Genomic DNA, 22655 nt, shown 5'->3' with positions numbered 1-22655 from the left:
TTTACAACGTCCATTTCTCCCTCAGGGCAATATTGCTGGATGTTGATTTCTGCCACACCCTAGTATGGGGCAGTGAAAATTTTGTTTTACTTAATCCTTGACCATACAATCCTTTCATGTCTCTCACAAGTCTAATCAACAATTTTTTTTAACCTCTGTCAGTTCCTTCACTATGATGATTGACATATTCACAATCATCTCTGACCTCCAATGGAACTTCCACTTATCCATTGCTAAAGCTTTAAAAACAATCTGCCATTTGATGACTGACCACCCTGTAGCAAACTTCATCCCCTCACCCCTCCCCCTCTAAAGCTATGCTTCAAAATTAAGGGGCAACTTTTATTCTGAGGTGTTTATACATGCATATTCAATAAAAAAAACTATGTTCTTTGTTAACAGACATATGGCAGCTGATGTTAACTATGGCAAATCTGCACTAAACCAAGTTAAACCTGACGAAAGCCTGAACAGGTAGAAATGTTCTGCTGCTTGAAATTTTTCATCAGAAATTTCACACAGAAAATTGCCGCTTATTTTCTGTGAATGGCTCACTGGTTCTACACTTGTACCTGCTTCATGTGTGGGAATCCTTATAACTCTCCAGGTTTTTGTAAACTGCTTTCGTATTTTTTATTTTGTTATTCTTTGTCTTTTTCTCTCAATCTCAATTTTGTCCTTTATGAAAGCTAATCAGAAACGGCTTCATGTGACCCCTGACTTGACTAATGTAAGCATTAGACTAGGTTGCTGCACATTTGCTTCTACGTGTACCTAACACCTGGTAGAAAATGCTTTAAAAAAACTGACCTTGGTGCATGTTTAAAGGAGCTGTATGTTATTGGAGCATGAACTTGGCACTATCTATGAGGGCGAGTTATGAAATATTGAAATATTGTTGGATCTGCAAATATCAGAAATGCAGGGGAGCTAGGGCAATTAGGGATGGGCAATAAACGCTGGCCCAACCAGCGAAGCCCGCACCCCATGAACGATTGAAAAAAATATTATTACATCTCAATCATCATTTAACAGTATCACTCCAACACTATTTGTGTCCTGCATCTTTAGCAAAGCTAAAGAATTTTGCACAACAATCTCAAAAGTGTAATGTAGCACTGCTTATTCCATTGACATAAGTCTGACCACCTCAAAGACAGAGGGTTGTTTTTGCTTTGCATCATCGTTACTTTGAATGCTTCGCGTTTAAAACCTGCTTTTGAATAATTAATTTATTATTAATTGATGAGTCATTTTAAAACTCATCATCGGTGAAAAGACCTGAGAGTCATCAGCGCTTTTATCAATAAAAATATCTCTGGCCCACGGAGAAGCTGAGCTTCATGTATCCACGTGAGTGTGCAAGCGTGGAGTTCTGACTTGCCCACTCCTTAAAGGGAAGGCGAGAAGACAGACTATGAAATGTAGATACTTTTATTTAAAGTTACTGTTTGCTTTTCTTCTCCTTGCTGTCAAACGCATGTCTTGAATCAATTTCAGCAAGTGCAGAAGGAAATGTTCATTTAATGAAAATAGCTTTAATTCTTTGCCTTTTCTTCCTATCTTCGGTTTAACAGCATGGTCCCAATAGCATACAAATTTACAAAAGTTACAACGCCTGTGTCCCTCATGAAAGGCACTGATCCCATAGTGAAGCCAAAATGAATAGCTGTGTCTCTTAATTCGTTAGTCTGATTATGCTCTTTAAAATTCTGTGTTCTTTTTCAGCAGACCCTTTTCTTGCTTTGCTAGTTGGTGTGCACAGCACATTAGTTGAATCGTGTTTCTCTTAATGTTTTCTGAGCCTGGCTTTCATCTTGTTTATTCAGGGATCTGAGTAACACTAGCAACCTGAGATCAACAACAAAATCCGACACCATAGATGGACGAAAACGGTAGGACTTTATTGAACGTTTTCCCAGGTCAGGATTTTTACGGCCCCTCCCGCTCGGTGGGATATTATGGCCCCGCCGAACTGAATGGAGATTTAAATGGCTTGCCGCGTCCATCGGGGGAGGGGGGGAGACACGCTGTGGCGGGGCCATACAATCCTGGCCCTAGTATCATACATATTGCTGTGTTTTTAAAAAAAACAAACGAGTTGTTCTGTTAGGGTGGTTCGCCAATGTAAATGACGATCAAAGACTTCAGCTTAGAAGGGCTATTGTCTCATGAACTCACTTTCTCAGGTTGAAAGAGTTTCCACAGGTTCCCACACGGAGTTCCAAAACCTGTCATTCCCACATTGATAAATGGAATTAATCCAACCTTCCCTACTGGAATCATGACTCCTGCTGGGCAAAGGTAGAATAACATTAATACTGATGTAATGAGAAGTCTGTGGCCTAGAATATCTTACCTTCCTTTCATTAGAAGTGAGCAATTTTGCTACGTTAGGACATTTAGAAAGGTCTGTGTCTGCGAATTTTGCTGCGCACAACACAGGAAATCTTCCCAGATGTGAGTAACAGTGACGATGTTCATTCTTGTTTAACAGCGTTGGATATACATTCTGACAGACAGCATGACATAATTGACAAAGGCTATGTTTTGACATTACCCTTTCATTTGTGGCTAGTCCAGCGAGGTGGAATAAAAAGATCTGTCTTTGCACTGAAAGTCTAAATGTGAGCCTGGAAAGTTGAATTCCAAGTTGACAGCAATCATACTATCAATTCCAGTGTGTCGTAGAGAGGAACAGAAGACAATAATTTGGAAATTTTGTTTTGTCAGCAGATATATCAACTACATAGTGATCTCAAGACCAGGCTTATAAGCAATTCTGTATAAACAGCTTGGTAAATGCAATCTCTTTGTCAATAATTAACTATCATGTAACGTGCCCAATTTGAAATTAAGCTATAGAGAAAGAAATCTGGGGTTCAGGACTAGTTGAACTGAATTATTAATGTAAATAGGTTTTGGGGGGGAAGGCCAGGCAGCACCTGTGGGGAAAATGGACACATTAACATTTCAAGATCGGAATCTTTCCATAAAAACTTCACTGAATTCTGTGAACAAATTGATTAAAAACCATGTTTATAAAAAAAAAAGTTCCTTTCACTGCATTGAGGAAGGTGTACATTTCAAATGTTAACTTGTCTGCTCTCCCCACACATATTGCCTGACCTTAGTGTCACCAGCATTTAGGGAACTTTTCGTGGAATTTTGAAGGGGGATTTATTTTTTTAAATAAGAATTTATTTTATTTTATAAGAAGGAAGACAAGCAGGGCATTTGAGGAATGCTGACGGTTTCTTAAGCAAATATGAGATTTGGAAATTTACTGGGAGTGGTGAGCAGGGTGTGGTTTTAATGGAAAACCACGATATTAAAGCAAAATCTGGAATGACAAGTTTGACAAAATAAGGAAAAGAGCACAGCTGGTAATAACGTGTTGAACAGCAAGCTTTTCTAACCTTCAAAGGCTGACTTAAAAGGGAATTGTTACGAGATTGAGGAGTTTTCTGAAACTCACAGATACAGGCATAAGCCACCTGGATATTGTCATTTTTTTTTCATTCTTTCATGGGATGTGGGCATCACTGGCAAGGCCAGCATTTGCTGCCCATCCCTAATTGCCCTAGAACTAGAGTGGCTTGCTCGGCCATTTCAGAGGGCAGTTAAGAGTCAACCACGTTGCTGTGGGCCTGGAATCACATGTAGGCCAGACCAGGTGAGGATGGCACATTTCCTGCCCTAAAGGACATTAGTGAAGCAGGTGGGTTTTTACCACAATTGATGATGGCTTCACGGCACCGTTGCTGAAACTAGCTTTCAATTTCAGGCTTTAATTCATTTTACTTGAATTTCACCAGCTGTCATGGTGGGTCTGAACCCAACAGAGCATTAGCCTAGTCCTCTGTATTACTATCCCAGTAACATTACCACTGTGCCACTGTCTCCCCGCCATTTGTATCAAAGTTGGCAGTCTGAGCTGCACAAGATGTTATAATGGCTGTTGAGGAAGATATCATGCTGCTCTTTGAAGGTCTCACTGGAGGTTATTTCCATGAGCGACTGCAGATTCATATTTGTAAAATGCTGCTTGGGTCACTTAAGATGTGAAAATAAACGTCTGACGCTGGGTATCGTCATTTTTATGCTTGTGCTGAATCTTGTAACAGTTTTTTCCTTCGAGCAGGAACCTTAATTAAGCCAAAGCGTGGGAATTTTTTCATTAAATAAGGGGTTCTCATGCAGATCAGAGTTGCTTTGAAAGATAGTTAAAACAGGGTTGAATTCTTCTTCAATACCAAAAATCAATTGTAAGAAAGAAGTGTGAAGAATGATCCAAAGATATAGTATGGTTGAACAAAGTCATATAGTTCTAAAGATTCAGTGAATGGCGCCCAATGATTTTGTGTGCAGGCTGAGTTAGGTGTACATACGCTGATTTGTGCATTATGCACTTGGTGATGATTAGAACTCAATTTCCAGGAAAAGACATTGGAACAGGAAATTATTGGAGAGCACTAAATAGCTGGGGAATAAATGAAGATTTTCCAGTGCTCAGTACCCAATAGATTTGCAACGGTGTTCTGTTTTAAAAAATGTTTCAGCTTTCTAATGTGAAGATAATCAACGTGGAAAGAGTTCAACTCCGTTCACATTCCATTTGTGTGAACGGGATCGCTGGGGTTAAACTGTGAGTCTGGTTAATAATTATGGTGTGGCTTTAACTTCCCCAATTCCCACATCTCAGGTACTATGGTTAATTGGAACGTATGTACATCCACCATCGATGAATTCAGCACACAAGGATCAAAGCTGGGGAATTCCTGTTTCTGTTTTACTTGGCTTCTTTCCACCCTGATCATTTATTTTGCCATCAGAGCATTTTCCTTCCTAGTATTTGGATACAGTGGCTGCAGTTTACAGTTTCTGGCGGGGTGAGGGAGGCTGAACGGTAAGTGAGCGGTCCACTCGCTCCTGACCCCGCCATCTCAGCTCAGTGAATCAAGAGCAGAATTTTCTGTTCGGCGTGCCGATGGGTAAAATGATGCACGGTGACGTTGGGTGTGTGTCCCGACATCACCGCGCGTCATTCCGATTTTCCATTCGGCGGGCATGTGTCGGAGGCAGCTGCGCGCTCGCCGAACTGTCAAAAGGCCTGTTAAGGCCATTAATACACCAATTAAACTAATTGACAGGGCTGCCGGTCCAGCCTTAAGGTTGGCAGGCAAGCGAAGAACCCAAGTGGGCTTCACATTTTTCATGGAACCTCACCCACGGGCGGGATGAGCTTCATGAAGGTTTTATTAAATAAATAAAAAAATTTCTGACAATTCGTAAACATGTCCCAGCTCATGTGACACTATCACGTGAGCTGGGACATGTCTGAATAATTTTAATCTTTCCTTTTTTTTCAATCATTAAAACTGAACTCCATCTCCCTGAGGGAGCTCCGTGCCTCAGGGAGATTTCTGCGCTCTTTCGTGCGCACAAGAGCACAGGCCCCGACCCTCCCTCCTCCTACACCCGCCCGCACAGGTATCACTGAGCGCCACCGGGTGCATGTCAAATTGGCCCACCCACGTCAAATGGCGGTGTGCAGCCGATCGTGGGCAGCCGATCGTGGGCGGTGATCGGCTCCGTGCCCGCTCCCAGTTGGCCCACCCAACAGGGAGAAAATTCTGCCCCAAGTGTCAGATGGCCAATTAGCGGCTACCTGGTGAGAGGGCGGACAGTTAGCGGTGCGAAGGGGATGCCAACTGGGAGTCTAGCCCGGGATGCCAGGGGTTATGCCGTGAACAGGAAGCCTGTCACAGTGACAAATTTAAAGGCCCCATGTTCTCTCCGTCTCTCTCTTTTTTTTCTTATGGCAGGCTCAAAAAGATTCACAACTGGAAGTCCAAAAACATACAGACAGTGTCACCTTCACCAGTATAATCTGCTGCCACATGCAGCCGTTGTCCCGTTGGTAGGCCTTTTCTTCTGCCCTCCTCATACCCGCCGTAAAAGACTCCCAAATTTTTTTCCCGTCCGATGCCCGTATATTGGAGTGGGCAATGAAAAATTGCCCAACAACTGACTCTTTAACAAGCTCGATCGCTTGTTAATTGGTTATTTCACAATGGCGGGTGGGGCCCCTGATTTTGATGCCCGCTCGCCTTCTGTAATAGCTGAGACGGGCATGGTGATGCCGAATTGCCAACCCGATGCTATCACGCTGTATCTTTCCGTTCACACCTGCCCGATTTGCAGCTGCACAATCCAGCCCGGTGAAACGACTATCATAGAAATAGTGTTGAGACTTTTTCTTCATTTCGGGTTTAGTGATATTTTCGATGGAAAGGACCGTTACACAAAAAAAAACCCACTTTTTTAAGTGTTGCGTTATTGATATTTTAACAAAAGGCCAGATTCATCCCATCAAAGGTAACCGTGGATTTTTAAAAAAACACATTTTAAGGCAGAACTGTTCTCTTTATCAGCAGCAGCACTTGGGTAATTAATGGTGGCCGTAACAAAGTTGTTCTCAGCCGATTCGGATCTGAAGAGTTCCTGGACAGGTAGAAATGCTGGTGGTACCAGTACAGTCTCTGGCCGACCTCCGCCTGAGTGGCATTGATGCACATGAATTCCTGAAATGATTCTGGCTTGCCCGATCACCTTGAATCAGCTTAATTTCATTGGATGATTGCTTATAGATCAAATTTCCTTCTTTCTAAATATTGAATAGAAATGACCAGATTTAAGCCATGCCTTCAAATGACATTTGCTTGTTGATTTTGTCCTGGTTCAGACAATTTACTTCTGTTCAAAGGATACCTAACAGGAGTAATCAATAATCTTAAAATTAATTGAATGAATGTGAAACATAAAACCCTGCAAAATTTTTAACATGAACATCTTTGGATTAGAGCACTTCGTCGTGAATGACACTGGATTAAACTGCTTTCATTCAGGTTAGAATAGGGCTCAGGTAGCTGAATGTTTAGATAGCTGTGACTATCATGTCCCACTTTGGAATATTTGGAGATAACTATATTTGAAGGAAGGGAACTTTATTTTTTTCCTTTGCTAGATTTAAAAAATGTATAAATATCTACCTTGTTCCTCAAGCCACAAGCTCCCATAAATACATAAAAATGGCTTGTCATTGTAACTCTAATCCAAAGGAAGTGACTATAGTTGAATAGTTAAAGAATAGAGTGTCTGGAAATTTTGGTAAGCAAGGCAAAGCACAGCTGGGATATGCTGGAATGGCAGAAATAAGATCAGATCCAAATATTCTAGATCCCCTGATCTTTCCTGCCTGCTTTTGTGGGGCCTTGTTTGAGACAGACCCTTTGCCTGTTCCAAACAAGAACATTTGTACCAGAGAAGGTAAGGCTGGGAGCATGGGAATTCCAAGCTGGAGTATCCTCATTCCGGCCTGGCAATGTGCTGGCAGACTGGTATGCCCAGCTCAGTGAAAGTAGGTAAACCAGCCCATTAACTAGTAAAACTGGAGTCTACCTTGGAATCCTGCCTGGGACATGGTGTGGACCATTTCTTTCTTGATCCCTTGGATCAAAAAAGGCCAATGAATCATGTTTAAGAGCCAAAGTTCTTAAGGGATATGGCGAAAAGGTGACTAAATGGAGTTAGGTTGCAGACATGATATTGAATGCTGAAACACGCTTGATGGCCTTCTCCACTTTCTATGTTAGGATGTTTCTGGGATCTCTCCCAACCCCTACCCCCACCCCTTAAGGAATTGTTCCTTCTATTGTGATTCCTGACCTTTTTTGACTGGCTGGCTGGTCCCTGACATTACATAAGATAGAAGGCCCAGAAACAGGCCATTTGGCCCAATCAGCCCTTGTCCCTAGTGCGCTCACTGACTATATTCAACTGAAATGATATTTTCTTGATGCCAGATATTCTCCTAGGGTCAGGAGACTTGAAGATCACCAGTGGGTTGATCCAGGCACTGCCCTTGAAATTATAATACTGCAGAATTTGAGGCCAGAATGCATCACAGATCAAAGCCCCGCCCCCACCCCCCAGCTCAAAAATATAGATTTTAGAGTTTATATATAAAACCAAGTGAAGACAATGATGACGTTCCTTACATCTTTATGGTCAAGGTTAATACTGTGTTGTAGAGATAGAAGAAAAATGCTGGCGATCTGAAACGAAATCAGATAATGCTTGAAATGTATAGTAGGATGGATTAGGTGAAAGAGAAAGATAGATGAAAGGTTACACCTGAAATGATAACCTGTCTGACATACCAGACATTTCCAATTTTTCAAGGTTTTTAGCACTTTGGATTTTTGCTTTCTTCGTTTCATTACTGCAGGCTGCAAATCTGATGAATTAACATGAAAATGTACGAACAGCAAAATCTCCTTTTTAACACTGATAGTTTTATTTTTGCATAGGGATACGGGCAGTACTACTGATCTCAGCAAGATACAGCGGGCTTCAACTTTGGACAGACCTACAAGGTGAGATCGCAGCAGCAACTGTAATCATACATCAAAAAATGGAGGTTACATTTATGAAGCCCATATGGCTATATCCTACAGTATTGGACTGACCCAATAAATCAGGAGTGAAAGGCTGCACATGAGTTGTGGTCAGTGGCGCATGTGGATTAAATAGAGTAAAAGCCAGGCCCACAGTTCATGGGAGGCAGGGAATCAGCCACAAAATTTATGGTAACCTTTGGGAGGTATGAATGGTTTATCCTTTATCCACCATCATTTTTGGATTTTTGTTCCAGTTTGACAACATAAATTATTGCTTCAAAAACAAAAATAAATACAGTTAACTTTTGCTATTGCATTTTTAGCATGAAGCTGTGGAGAAGCATTGTGGGGACATCATGAAGGGTTAACAGTACAAAACTGTTCAGAATTTGCCACGGGAAATTCTTCCCCTCATATTAGAAATGGGTGTTGTGGAAAAATAACATCTGATTTATATAGCAGTTCTGTAAGGGCACTGGTGCTTCTGCTGATGAATGTGCTCTGTTACCGCAGAGTGGATACAGCAAACAGCAGAGGGACTTATAAGCATTGCAGATGTGCTGTTAGTGCCTTTGTCATTCTGGCTGAAACCTTCCTCTTTGCTGTGAGATGGACTCTGTTGGCCAGATATAAATGACAATTGTGATGTTGGAAAGCTTCACTTGAGCTGGAACGAGCGTCCTCCACATGATCAGATCCATGGTATCTCTCTGCCTGTCCCCCTCCCTCTCCTTGTTTCTCATGAAAACCCACCCCTTTCAGCAAGCTTTTAGACATATCCCCCTCTCGTACTCTTTTGGGCATGGGATTGATTTTTGTCTGATTGCTCTTCCGTGATGGGCCATGGACTGTTTTGCTACGTTAGCAGGGCTTTTTAATGCAAGTTGTTGTTGTACAGGTACCCTAAATGCCAAGATGGCTGATCCAACCAAAGCGTCAATGCCCTGAAAAGCGTCCTTGAGGATGGCTTGCTCTTATGACATGTTTTATTGCTTATTTCAGGGTTGCCTTTAATGTGTTCGAACCAGTGAAGGCAATCTGGTAACATAACTATGTATGAGGGAAGTTTCACTAAAGCCTGGTTTTCAGTTAGTGTTGATATGGTTTGACATTATGCAAGAAGACAGTTATTTTGTTATAGTGGCGAAACAAGGAGAAGACTTTCAGCATCTTAAACCCCGATGGTATGCGCAGTGTGAGGTCAGAACCTTTGAGTAAATTTGTTTAGCTTTGTATGTTTGAGGTATAGAACTGTTCTTTGTGTCAGCAGCTCAGAGTCAGCTCATGGACTTCATGAGAATGTTATGCTCAGCCGACACAGATCTGAAGAAATCCTGAACAGGTAGAAATATCAATTGTGGTACTGGCCAGCTCCATCTGAGCTGCAGCGAGTCTCCTGCACATGATTGAATGCAAGAAATTGTCCCAGCAGCTTGAATCACTCTTAAAATAGAAGCTGCATGGTGAGAATGATGGAAACATGCTGTTCATTATATGAGTACGGCGGGCCTGACAATACAGCATGTTTTGGTTATTCATGCTGTATGCCTGCATCATTGGCTAATAAACAACATGCTATTCCCATTTCGAACAAAGGTAATTTATACAACTGGTGTTTTTTTGAAAGGTCTATTTTAAGGTGTTTTCTTTTTAAGTAAACCCTTGCTGACTTCCAGCACTGAACTCACGCACACCTGCATCATTTCAGAGCTCCTGCACTGATCCAGTAGCACATTAGGAGTTCCTTTTCCCATTAATGTTACACGGGAGCTGGGTGCTTCATGGACAATGCATGAGCTACGACTACACTGGACCTACATTGGGGGCTGGATTTTTACTGGTGTGAGTGGGTTGGAAGGGAGGTGGGCAACCTGCAAAAAATTACACCGATGGCCTGTGTGCCGGGCCTGTCGATTCCACTCCTGACCCAGGCGATTTTCAAGAGGACAGGAGGAGAACAGGGTGTTGGGGGTGGGGTGGGTTAATGAACTTACCTGCAGCAATGATCAGGCCAATTAAGACGCTTAAGGAGCTCATTCGGAGCTCGCCTTTGATTCTTTACAAAGTTTCACAGGGGCAGCTGGCTTTTGGGAGCTCCTGAATGCAGACCAACTTAAGGGTGGCGAGAACAGGGAGGACATGGGGAAGGTCAACTTACAAGCAGCAGAACAAATTCTCAAGTTCCTACCCTATCTCGGGTCCCATATCTCCACCTACCCTCAGAAACATGAAAAGTCTGTGCTTTTCATTTTGCAAAATTTAAAAGTTGCTGCTGAAATGCTGAAACTGCGAAGTTTCTTGATGGGGATGATGGCAATCTCCTCTCAGACCCTTTTGTTGGTGTGGCAGTCATTGCCAAGGCGGGTGTAATATTTCTTTATGATCACTCGGGCGGCTTTCTTGACCACTTTCTTGAGGTGAGTCAGAACGTGGCGCATGTTTCCATTGACCTGCCTCTTCCCCTGCCTCACTGGCCTCTAATTGGCCGGCAAACCCGTCCCCGACCCAACTGACCGCTCACTTCCACCAAAATGCTGCAAAGTTTCCACTTCCCATTGGGGTGGGGGGGTCGCGACCTGGAGATAACCCACCTCCTGATTCAGGCCGCCACCACGAAAATCTGGCCCTGGGTCTCAGAAACCTGAGCCCACCAACACCAAACAATGTACGAGCTGAACACAATTCCCTGTGATTACAATTTCATATCTTCACATGCCATTTATAGATTGAATGGTATTTCTTGTGGAGTGTGAAAATGGAGTGCGAGAGAGTAGAAGTTGACAATAGTGCAATGATGTTGGGGGCTTGTCGGAGGTGTTTTGCTATCACTCCATTGACTAGCAGATTAAGTTGCCAGCTGTAGTGAAGACAAAGGCTTCAAGTCTGCTTATTACTTACCATTTTTGGTGAGCTTCTTTTGATAAACTTGCAGCCTGACACTATGTGGGTAAATCTGGGGGTGGAACACATTCCAGGTAGGTTTGGGTTAGTACTCAGTTAACCAAAAGCAGTGTAAAAGGTTATTTGTGGAACTTTTAATTGTACAGGTGAATAGTGTATTCATGCGTATGGGAAGTTAGGAAAGAAAAGGGAGAGTAGAGAGTGGGCAGCATATTAGGGTTGTGAGGGGGGTGGGGGTTGGTGGCAGGTGAACAGATCATGCCCTCTGGCAGGAAAGTCATTGTGGAGTTGACCCACGCCACACCAGCCCACCCCATTGCCAAAATAGGCTGCGGGTGGGCTAAATTGGTGCAGTTTGGGATTGCACCCCCTCACTGGGTGGAAGTCCTGTCCTTGAAAGCTACCAGTCAATCTGATTGGCCGCTGGCTCCAGCAGTTCCGGCAGTGCCAAGAGCGCATTAGTGGGGTCTGCAAGCAGGCCCAAGAAAAGAAGGCCCATGGATCCCGGAGCAAGGTAAGTCCGGGGTGTTTGGCGGGGAGGGATTGGGTTGTTTAGAGAGGGAAGTGGGGGGGGTGAGGGTGTGGGAGTGGTGGGTTTTACAGAGCAGGCAGGTAGGAAGAAAGGGAGGGGTATTATCTCAGGGGTCTGCCCCCAATGCACAAAGGCAACTTCCCAAAGTTAGTACCTCGCTTCCATCCTACTATTTAAGAAATATTTTGAAAAAAGTGGCCTGCCCCCTTCCACCTGACTGCCAATGTCAGCCATATTATGGCATGGGCAGCATATTATCGGGGTCAATTGGCTTGTTAACTAGCTTAGTTGACTCTTTATTATTTACTTAAATATGATTAGCAGCCTGTCCATGCTCCTGTATTATGGGGATGAGCTCAAGGGTGGGTGAGAAGGTGGTGGGGTGGGCACCTACCCTATTGTACATGCATGATTGGCGGGGGCACAAAAAATGCAGCCTGATGTGTTACCTTCACTGCCCTCATCAGGCCATTGATTTTTTTTCCTGGCACATATCTGCAGTTCTGGAGATGTGAAGGTGCCACTGCTACCTCCCTCTACGTGACAATCAGGATATGCGGCCATCAGTCTTCCTCTCTGTTGTGTCATTTTCTCCAGGGGCTTTTGAACACCAATCTCATCGGAATCTATGAGCCCTTCTTTTATATTTCCTGCAATGTTTTGCTCTCTTCTGTGGGTGCCCCTGTCAGGGCCTCCAGAGAGCAGCCTTCCCCTCCCACCCAAGTGGCTCCATGGAATTTTTGGCCGCAATTTTAAGATGACGTTAAATTTCTTAGCACGTTGGAGTGCAGTGAGGTCAAAGAGTTTTTCAACACAAACACCAGTTGTATGAATCAGAGTAATTGGATCGCTGATTTCAAATCAGAACGTGCGCTTTTTTTGTATCTTCAATGTTTATTTGAAGTTTATGACAATGCTTTCAAGTGACATTTACTTACTGATTTGAGCAAATTTGTATCTGATGAGCCTGCTACCGAATTGCTTTCCTTCTAACACAAGTTTTCATGGCATTGACTGATGATGTGTGTTGATGTGCTTGTTGAGTAGGCCATTCAGCTCCTGAGGATGGCCTGCTGTTTTTGTTAGCTATTGGAGCTTTATTATTTAATCTCGTATCCCTGCCTCTTCTCCACACTTATTAGGACCATCACTTCTCAAGTAAATATCTCTCTTTTAATTCCTTCAATTGATTTGGCATCAGTGGCTTATAACCGCTTTCATTTGAACCATAAGATTATGCCCTTATGAAAATCATATGTCGCAGTGTCAGTAAATTTTGACACATTCTGGGAAACCAGACAGAATTACTGATGTGTGCCCTTTGACAATGTTAGCATGATAAAATGCTGGTGTGGTTGCCTAACACATCTCCCATAGCGGCAGTCTGGAGAGTATCAGCGAAATCATGCAGAAACAAACTTGTTAAACTATGGTCACACCTCAAGGAAGTTTAAGTGATGATATCATGCGAACATCCTAAGTCAAAGAACTTGTCAACAATCAGCAAATGTTGACTAATTTGAAGTACTTGTCTGACATTTGAAAGTGCGACAATAAGGAAAAAATACTTGCGATTTTAAAGTTTCCAGTACATCAACACCTTCTTATTTAAAATGTCATGTAAATACTTGTGGTTTTCTCAATAATTCAAATTTTATTTAATAAAGTAATTCTAAATCATGGATAAATATCGTTTTATGAATTGAAATTCTGAACAGCCTATAGGGGATCTGCACCTGTCTCCGCATCAATCGATTTTCCTTTTAGTGGCGAACCCGGGCATTAAAGTTCTGTAGACATTGATAGCTGTCAGCCATCAATTTGGAAATGCTTTAGAATTATTGCAATAAGCATAATGACCTTAGTACAAACTAATAGTGTTCATTGGATATAACAACAAACTATGTCCCTGACCTCACCAGTTAAGTTTGCTACCATGTTGTGTGAATCAGCAAGCCAAAATGTTTATTAGAAAGACACTAAAAGTTAATGCAGACTATTAATAAAACAGTCCTCAGAAAGCATACCTTATTGGCTCTAGGCATGCACTGTGACTATAGTTCAGCTTCAGTTTCAGCCCTGGTTTTTTTTCGATCAGGCGGGTGTCCTTGCACATGGAAACCCAACACCGTGTTTAAAAATCTCAAAATCACACGGCTGAGAAACTTACAACAATTTGTATCTATATAGCGCCTTTAACGTAATAAAATTTCGAAGATGCTTCACAGGAGCATTATCGAACAAATTTGACCCCAAGCCAGGTAAAGAGCTATTAGGGTGGGTGACCAAAAGCTTGGTCAAAGAAGTAGGTTGTAAGGAATGTCTTAAATGAGGACAGTGAGGTAGAGAGGCGAAGAGGTTCAGAGAGGGAATTCCAGAGCTTAGGATCTAGGCAGCTGAAGACATGCCTGCCAACAGTGGAGCAACTAAACTTGGAGATGATCAAGAGGCCAGGATTGGGGAGTTGCAGGGCTGGAGGAGATTACAGAGCAAGAGAGGGATAAGGTCATGTCGGGATTTTAAAACCAGGATAAGGATTGTAAACTTTCTTTACAAGAAACCGGGAGCTACTGCCGGTCAGCGAGTACAGGGGTGATGGGTGAAGGGAATTAGATGCAAGGCAGCACACGGGTAGCAAAGTTTTAGATGACTTCAAGTTTGTGGAGGGCAGAACCTGGGAGGCCTGCTAGGAGTGCTTTGGAATAGTCAAGCCTAGAGGTAATTGAAGAGGGTTTCAGCAGCAGAATGCTGTTAACATCCCCCCCATTGCAGCATCCAATTGGTTTTAGCTAAATTTAGGATTATTGCTCCACCTGGCAATCAATTCTACGCAGTAATCACCCTTTTCCTGAGAGGAACTTCCTGTTATCAGTCCTTAAATTAAATAGTTACTATCATTGACTATGTTATATACCTCTGTTGGATCACTTCTCAGACACCTTCTTTCAATTCTGTAGAGCACAAAATTTTCCATAACAAATGATTCTACCAATGCAGCAAAAATGATCGCATTTAATTAATGCTGATAGCTTTCTAATCAAGATGCCTTCTAAATTTTATGTCTTAGAATTGTGTTTTGTGAATTTTTCTGATCTTTGTTGAAAACTGCCACGCTCGTAGTGCTCAAAGAATACTGCTTTACTTTCATGTTAACTGAATTTCTCTGCATTTTTGTTCCTGATGTACACAGAAACACAGGCAGCGCTGACATCAGCCCTACAAGCAAGTATTCAAGTTTGGAGAGAAACACCAGGTAGGATGGAAATTCCACAGTAACGTGGAATATGTTTTACCCTAAAATGGGGTTTACTTTTATATCACATCAGCAAATATTTATAATCACACCAAATATAACACTTTGAGCTTTGGAATTAATATTAATCAATGCAGTTTATGGCTGGATAATTATTTGGTAGGCACAAAGCTAGTATTGAAGCTCAAGAGGACCATTATAAAAAATAAATGAATTATTTCAGTTCCAATTGATTTCATTTTGCTTAAGCTTTGCCAATGTCTTCTGTGGTGAGCAAATGGATAGAATGCTATACCACAGGCTAGGTTATATTGACTTATTTTCCATACCCCTGCTGGTCAATGCTGCAGCACTTGCTTGGCAAGTCTCTCTGCTTGGTACAAGTCATTTTTAAAAAATTTGTTCATGTGGTGTGGGCATCACTGGCATTTATTGCCCATCCCTAACAACCTTGAGAAGGTGGCGGTGAGCCGCTTTCCTGAACCATTGCGGTCCGTGTGGTGTAGGTACACCCACAGTGCTGTTAAGGAAGGGAGTCCCAGGATTTTGATCCAGCAACAGGTAAGGAACGGTGATATAGTTCCAAGTCAGGATGGTGTGTGGCTTGATGGGGAACTTGCATGAGGTGGTGTTCCCATGGATCTGCTGCCCTTGTCCTTCTACGTGGTAGAGGTCACAGGTTTGGAAGGTGCTGTTGAAGGAGCCTTGGTGAGTTGCTGCTGTGCATCTTGTAGATGGCACACACTTGCCACTGTGTGTCGGTGGTGGAGGGAATGAATGTTGAAAGTGGTGGGTGGGGTGCCAATTAAGCAGGCTGCTTTGTCCTGTGGGCTCCAGTCAGGTGTTGGGCTCCCTGAGTGTTAGCTGCACTGATCCAGGCAAGTGGAGAGTATTCCATCACACACCTGACTTGCACCTTGTAGATGGTGGCCAGGCTTTGTAGATTCAAGAGTGAGTTACTCTCCACAGAATTCCCAGCCTCTGTCCTGCTTTTGTAGCCACAGTATTTATATGGCTAGTCCAGTTCAATTTCTGGCCAATGGTAATGCCCAGGATGTTGATAATGGGCGATTCAGTGATGGTAATGGTAATGCTAAGGGGAGATGGTTGGATTCTCTCTAATTGGAGTTGGTCATTGCCTGGCACAAATGTGACTTGCCACTTATCAGTCCAAGCCTGAATGCTGTTCAGGTCTTGCTGCACATGGACATGGACTGCCATCTGAAGAGTCGCAAATTGTGTCGAACACTGTAATCATAAGCGAACATTCCTACTTCTGACTTTGTGATGGGGGGAGGGTCATTGATGACGCAGCTGAAGATGGTTGGGCCTTGGACACTACCCTGAGGAACTCCTGCAGTGCCTGGGACTGAGATGATGGACCTCCAACAGCCGCACCATCTTCCTTTGATCAGATGTGAATCTAAGAAATAATAATTTTTCACAACCTTATGATTCCTAAAGCACTTCACACCTAATGAATTACTTCTCTGAAGTGTAGTCATGGTTGTTGTATAGATGGGTATAGCAGTAAAAGTACACAGATCAATGACCCCAAGCATCAGTGAGATAAATGACTAATTATAAGTGCAGAGAATGCTGGAAATACTCAACAGGTCTGGCAGCATCTGTGGAAAGAGAAACAGAGTTAATGTTTCAGTTCGATGACCTTTCAGTGTCAGGGTTCTGATCGGGGGTTGCTGACCTGCAACGTCAACTCTGTTTCTCTCTGCACAGATGCTACCTGACATACTGAGTATTTCCAGCATTTTCTGTTTTCATTTCAGCTTTCCAGCATCTGCAGTACTTGGCTCTCGTAAATGGCCACTTAGTTTGTTTTGGTGCCATTGGTTGAGGGAGACAGAACTGGCAAGCTGACTGGAGGGGCTATTTTAACTCCCTTTCCTGACTCCAGTAGTCAAAATCCTGCCCCTGATCTGTAATCGGGGTACAATAGTCACACGATCAGGTCAATAAATTGCACTGCTGAAACAAATTTGAAGACACTTGTTAATGAATAATGATGGCACAACATGTCCCATTCAGAATTTGCCTTGCAAACATGGAACTGGGTGTGAAGTCGGTAAAAATGATCAAGGCAGATAGATTGGATAGGATAGGTGCAAAGGCATGAATAGGATTCAGGAGAAGCTTTATTGCAATGTCAGAGATTGCTTGCCATAATGAATTAGCTTGGTAGCTTTCTCAAAGTCTAGCAGAATGGATGAAGTAATGTACAATGTTTCATGTTTCAGAAAACATACGTGTTTAGAGATGATTGTGAGCAGAAGTAAGAAGATGATTTCAGTGATAGTTGGTTACAGATGAGCAAAGTCTGCAAGGACAATTTAAGTGAAGTAATGGAACAGCACAGATGGGAGTAATGTGAAAAACATGACAGGATTGAAGTAAAAAAGTGTCTAGTTTTGTTAATCAGCTGCCCTGAAGTTGAATCCTTCTCTGAGGAATTATGGGCTTCCTATTTCCATATGGAAATATACCCTATATAGGAGCTTTGTATGCTAATATATTTACCCAAGGTAAATTATATTGAACACAGTGCACAGAATGAACCATATAATGAGTTGTCTTTACCAGAGTTTGGTGAGTTGTTTGAGATCAGCATTCGGTGGTGCACGTTTTATATTGATTGAGTTTCCACGTTAAATGTGACATTCAAATGGTGAGACTGGTGGACCCCATGTTATTTAGATAGTAGTGATCTGGCCAAACTCAGAAAACTGATACTTTAAGTCCCTTCATCAGACACTAGTAGCCAGTGAATAGTTAGTGTAGTGCAGCTTGATTTATTATCATGAACTATGGGGCAGGATCTTTAGGTCAGCGAGCAGGGGGTGGGGCCACTCACTGACGCGGAACTCCCGACATCACCCCGCCTCATTTCAATTTTCAGGTTGGCGGGGGCGCAGCCGAATCAGCTGTGCACCCGCCGACCTATCAATGGCCTATTGAGGCCATTGACGAAGTGCTTAACGTCATGAATGGACCTGCCCGTCCAACCTTAAGGTTGGTGGACAGGCCGGGAGCCCTGGCGGGCTTAAGAAAAAGAACAAAACCTCATCCACCAGCGGGATGAGGTTTCATGAGGGTTTTTAAATTTTTTAATAAAGGTTTCACTGAAAGCGATGGACATGTCCCAACTGATACGACAGTGTCACATGAGGGGACATGTCAGGGAAATTTTGTATTTGTCTCTGTAACATTTTAAAATTTGGAGCCGATCTCCCTGAGGCAGCACTTAGCCTCAGGGAGATCAGTGCGCACTTTCGTGCACGTGCGCAAAAGAGCGCACTCTCAGCTGAGGGAATCCCCCCCTGCCTGCACAGGGAGCACATAGGACGTCACGCTGGGCGGGCCTTAATTGGCCCGTCTATGTAAAATGGCGGCACACCCCCGATTGGGGGCATCGATCGGAGGTGTGCCTGCCTGTGCTCCCCCACCCCCCCCCACCCACCCCCTCAACAGGTGGGAATCTATTCGTGACAAACATTTTGTTCAACTAAACATTGGAAAAACAGGAGCCATTGGCTTTAGCCATCTTCACAAGCTCCATAACATCTGCACTGATTCTATCCCTCTACTTGGTCTTTGTTGCAAGGGGGATAGAGTATAAAAGTAGGGAAGTCTTGCTACAAATGTACAGGGCATTGGTGAGAGTACCATGTACATTTTGGGTCTCCTCACTTAAGGAGGGATAAACTTGCATTGAAAGCATTTCGCAAAAGGCTCACTGGCTGATTTCCCAGGATGAGGGGTTTGTCTTATAAGGGAAGGTTGAGTAGGTTGGGCCTATACTCAGTAGAGTTTAGAAGAACGAGGGGTGATCCCATTGAAACGTATAAGATTCTGAGGGGGCTTACCAGGGTAGATGCTGAGAGGAAGTTTCCCCTTGTGAGGGAACTTCGAAATAGGGGACACGGCTTAAAAATAAGGGGTCTCCTATTTAAGACGGAGATGAGGAGGAATTTTTTCTTTCAGAGTATTTGGAATTCTCTTCCCCGGAGAGCAGTGGAGTCTGGGGTCACTGAATATACTCAAAGCTGAGTTAGACAGATTTTTGATCTTACAAGGGAGTCAAAAGTTATAGGGGGGGTGGGGGAGGGGGGAAGGAAAGTGGACTTAAAGCCACAATCAGATCAGCCATGATCTTGTTAAATGGCAAAGCAGGGTCAAGGGGCCAAATGGCCTACTCCTGCTCCTCTTTCTTGCGAAGTTATGACCTTGGTCACTATTTTATACCGTGCTGGGATTTCTGTTCTCCTGATATTCTGTTCGACCTTGAGCTGAACTTCTGACCTCAGACCTATCAGAAAGACTGCCCACCCACGAAACCCTAACTCGTGACTCTCTCACCTCCCGGTTCAGTTATTCCATTACTTTCCTGGTCATTTGCACGTTATCCATTAGCTTCAGGTCATCCGAAACTCTGCTGTCCATCCTGTAAACTACACCGAGTCGCACGCACCCATCGCTTTTGACTTTGCTGATATACAGTGGCCCCTTGTTCACTAACAGCTCAAATTTAAAATTTTCATCCTTGTGTTTGAATTATTCCACGGGGCAGAATCTTCTGCCTGTCAGACGGGCCGGTCGGGAGCGGGCGCGGGTCTGATCGCCGCCCTCGACTGGCTGCGGGCCACCATTTTACGTGGGCGGGCCAATTAAGGCCCTCCCAGAGTCATGCTCCGCGCTACCTGTGCAGGCGGCGGGGAGGAGGGAGATTCAGGGGCATGCGCGCGAAAGAGCGCAGAAATCTCCCTGAGTCACGGAGCTGCCTCAGGGAGGTTAAGTTCATATTTAAACTTTGAAATGAAGAGAGAAAAAAATTATTCAGACATGTCCCCTCATGTGTCGGTGTCACATGAGCTGGGACGTGTTTATGAAGTAAGCACAATTTATTTATCAATTTAATAAAAGCTTCATTAAACCTCATCCCGCCCATGGATGAGGTTTCATGAAAAATGCAAAGGCCGCTTGGGCTCTTTGCCTGCCCGTTATCAAGTGAGCTAAAAGTGAAGAGATTCACCTCCTAGTTCTCAGACATCATTCAGTTGTCAAGTCAGGCTGCTGCATGCCACATTTTATAGTTTTAATTCATTTTCTGTACTTTTGACCTCTAATATTATTTGTAGAAGCTTTTGCCTTTGTCAAGTGAACTAACAAACAATAAAACTTACTGAGAACAAGTTTGACTTTGGGCAATAGTATGAAACAAGCAATATTGGATCATTCGTCCATTGTGCATCTCTCCCACTTTTAATTTTCAATAATCATTAGTGAGCTAATCCTTTTAGCAAAAGTAATGAATTATTACCTTCTGATATAATTAATTCTTGCCTATTGTTGCATAACTCACAGATCACCAAGCCAATAAACCCTAATTTGAAAACCTATGATGTAGTGCTAAGGCTGGTGATTAATTAAAGAGACTCAACAGACCTCTTGTAACAAGTAATTAAAATGGGATACATGAAAAAAAACCCATTAAATCATAATGATTAAACTAGCAATAATAAAAAATTATTACCCTCTGTTATCATTAAGTCCTGTCTATTGCCTGGACAAAGGCTGTGAGAAAGCATTTCCCACAAGTTGAGCTGAAAGTCATAATGAAATCCATCCTGAGTTCAGTGCTTACGTTATAACCAGTAAGCGACTCGCTGCTTAGGGTACATAAGTGAATCTGACTGTGCAGCAATTCAAGAAGCTGATGCACTCTCACATCATCAATAATTTATTACCACAGCCATCAACCGTGGTCAGGATTTGCAAACATATCACTGAATTACGTTTCAGTGAATCATGTAGGAGGAGGTCTTGTGGTGCAGTGGTAGCAACCCTACCCTTGAGCTAGAAGCTTGAGGTTTGAGTCCCATCCCGGGAGTTGATGGCCATAAAAGGTGCATTTGTAATGTGGCCAATCAGTTCGATTATCAATCTGCAAAACCTTCCAATACACCTATGGCAGGCGGTAAGAGCGGGAGAGTCTCCTGGTCAGCGAGAAGCATGTGGTAGCTGCAGTGCAACAGCCTCCCCATGTTTAAAAAAAAAAACTCCATGCACAGGTTCTTGCCACAGTGTGTGTTCTGTGTCAAGTGTCCTCCTCGCTTTGAGGGGCTACCAGAGAGAGTAAATCATACACATGGTTGATAAAATATCTTAGGCCTGAATTTTGCCTTTGGTGGGCGCGGGTGATCGGCAGACCCGGGAGCAGTTGGGAAACGGGTCCGCCAATCGCGATCGGCACCTGACCTCGATTTCACACTCGCTGGCCCATTAACGGCCAGCCAGCACGAAACGCGCGCTGAAAAGCTCAGCGCTGCTGGGCTGGGGAGCGGGAAGAGGGCAGGCGATGATGTTTCTGGGTGAGCGCTGCGAGAGAGCTGCCTGAAGGCAGACAGCTGCCTCAGGGAGCTGCAGACCTGAAAATGCTAAAAATAAAGGTTCAAAAAAACTGCAAAAAATAAAAAAATTCCTCTGCGTCACAATCAATCACCTGAAAATAGAGCTGATAAAAAATGCTGTCCACAGATATTTATTTTAATTTTATTTCACAATGGAAAGTTCACCCCGCCCTTGGATGCAAAGGTCGCCTGGCCGATTCGCCCATCCGCCAACCTTAAGGAGCACAAAAAATCGGAGATAATTGCGCCCGTTAATGGGCTTAATTGCCCTCTTCATTGTCGGCGGGCGCATTTCCGACTTTTGCACCTGCCCACTGAGCGAAATGTTGCGCGAGTGCGCGGTGATGCCGGGACGCTCGCCCGATGTCTTCTCGCGCAGTTTTATGTCCGATCAGGTCGGGCCCGTGGGATGTAAAGTTCGGTCTTTAGCCTTTCATAAATTTTCAGTGTTAATATCCCTGACGTAAATTAAAACCTGCCCTTATATAAAAATAAACGACATCAATAAAGCCAAGCTAAAAGACTCACTTGCACAGATTTTGGTTCGGTAAGTCTAAAAGCAATATCTCGTCACTGAGATTATCGAGATAAAGGAAGGAAAGTGCTTTGAAACTTAACATTCGTTCACACCCAGGGCCAGCAAAGCACGAGGCACACCGGTCCTCTCAAACATTACACTAATAAAACACCCAAATTACAGCAGCCACGACCTTATCCTCCCTCCTTGTCTGTCCCCGCTATTGTCAAGCACAACACCAGCATGTGGTATTTTCCTTACTTTAACTCAGCCGTTTATTTTCAGATCTTATCTGTATTAGTTTGGTAAATGAATTTAAGAAGTCATTGATGTGAAACACTATTATGCAGTTCATTTATCTTAATTCTCTGTACGGGTCACATTTAGCGCTTGAAATCTGAACATAATCCTCAATGCACTGATATCAGAATCCCAGTGATTTGGGCTGCACAGCAAAGGTCGTTTCTCTGAGTGCCACTAGAGGGTACTGCCTTCTGCAGTGTCATGACAAGTAAATTTTAGTGATTTAATTTTACATTTTCAACCGAGCTTTCCTGTGCAT

At 43.3% G+C, this 22655-nt stretch overlaps 1 protein-coding gene across 8 annotated transcripts in view; it reads left to right on the top strand.

Annotated features, from left to right (window-relative positions):
* scel (sciellin) overlaps nucleotides 1-22655 on the top strand; it is a 108254-nt gene that overhangs the window by 37932 nt on the left and 47667 nt on the right. For 4 of the 8 annotated variants that reach the window (XM_078545954.1, XM_078545955.1, XM_078545960.1 and 1 more), the window contains exons 4-8: nucleotides 403-474; nucleotides 1830-1895; nucleotides 8376-8441; nucleotides 9709-9807; nucleotides 15089-15151. In XM_078545954.1, the coding sequence (XP_078402080.1) occupies nucleotides 403-474; nucleotides 1830-1895; nucleotides 8376-8441; nucleotides 9709-9807; nucleotides 15089-15151 (366 nt within the window). The remainder of the gene's footprint in view (nucleotides 1-402; nucleotides 475-1829; nucleotides 1896-8375; nucleotides 8442-9708; nucleotides 9808-15088; nucleotides 15152-22655) is intronic. The other 4 variants (XM_078545956.1, XM_078545957.1, XM_078545959.1 and 1 more) reach the window with 4 other exon arrangements.

The sequence above is a fragment of the Cetorhinus maximus genome, chromosome 7 (assembly GCF_964194155.1).
Source record: "Cetorhinus maximus chromosome 7, sCetMax3.hap1.1, whole genome shotgun sequence".
In the NCBI taxonomy this organism is placed as follows: domain Eukaryota; kingdom Metazoa; phylum Chordata; class Chondrichthyes; order Lamniformes; family Cetorhinidae; genus Cetorhinus; species Cetorhinus maximus.
The sequence above is the reverse complement of the archived record's forward strand: the minus strand, read 5'-3'. Positions and strand labels throughout refer to the sequence as shown.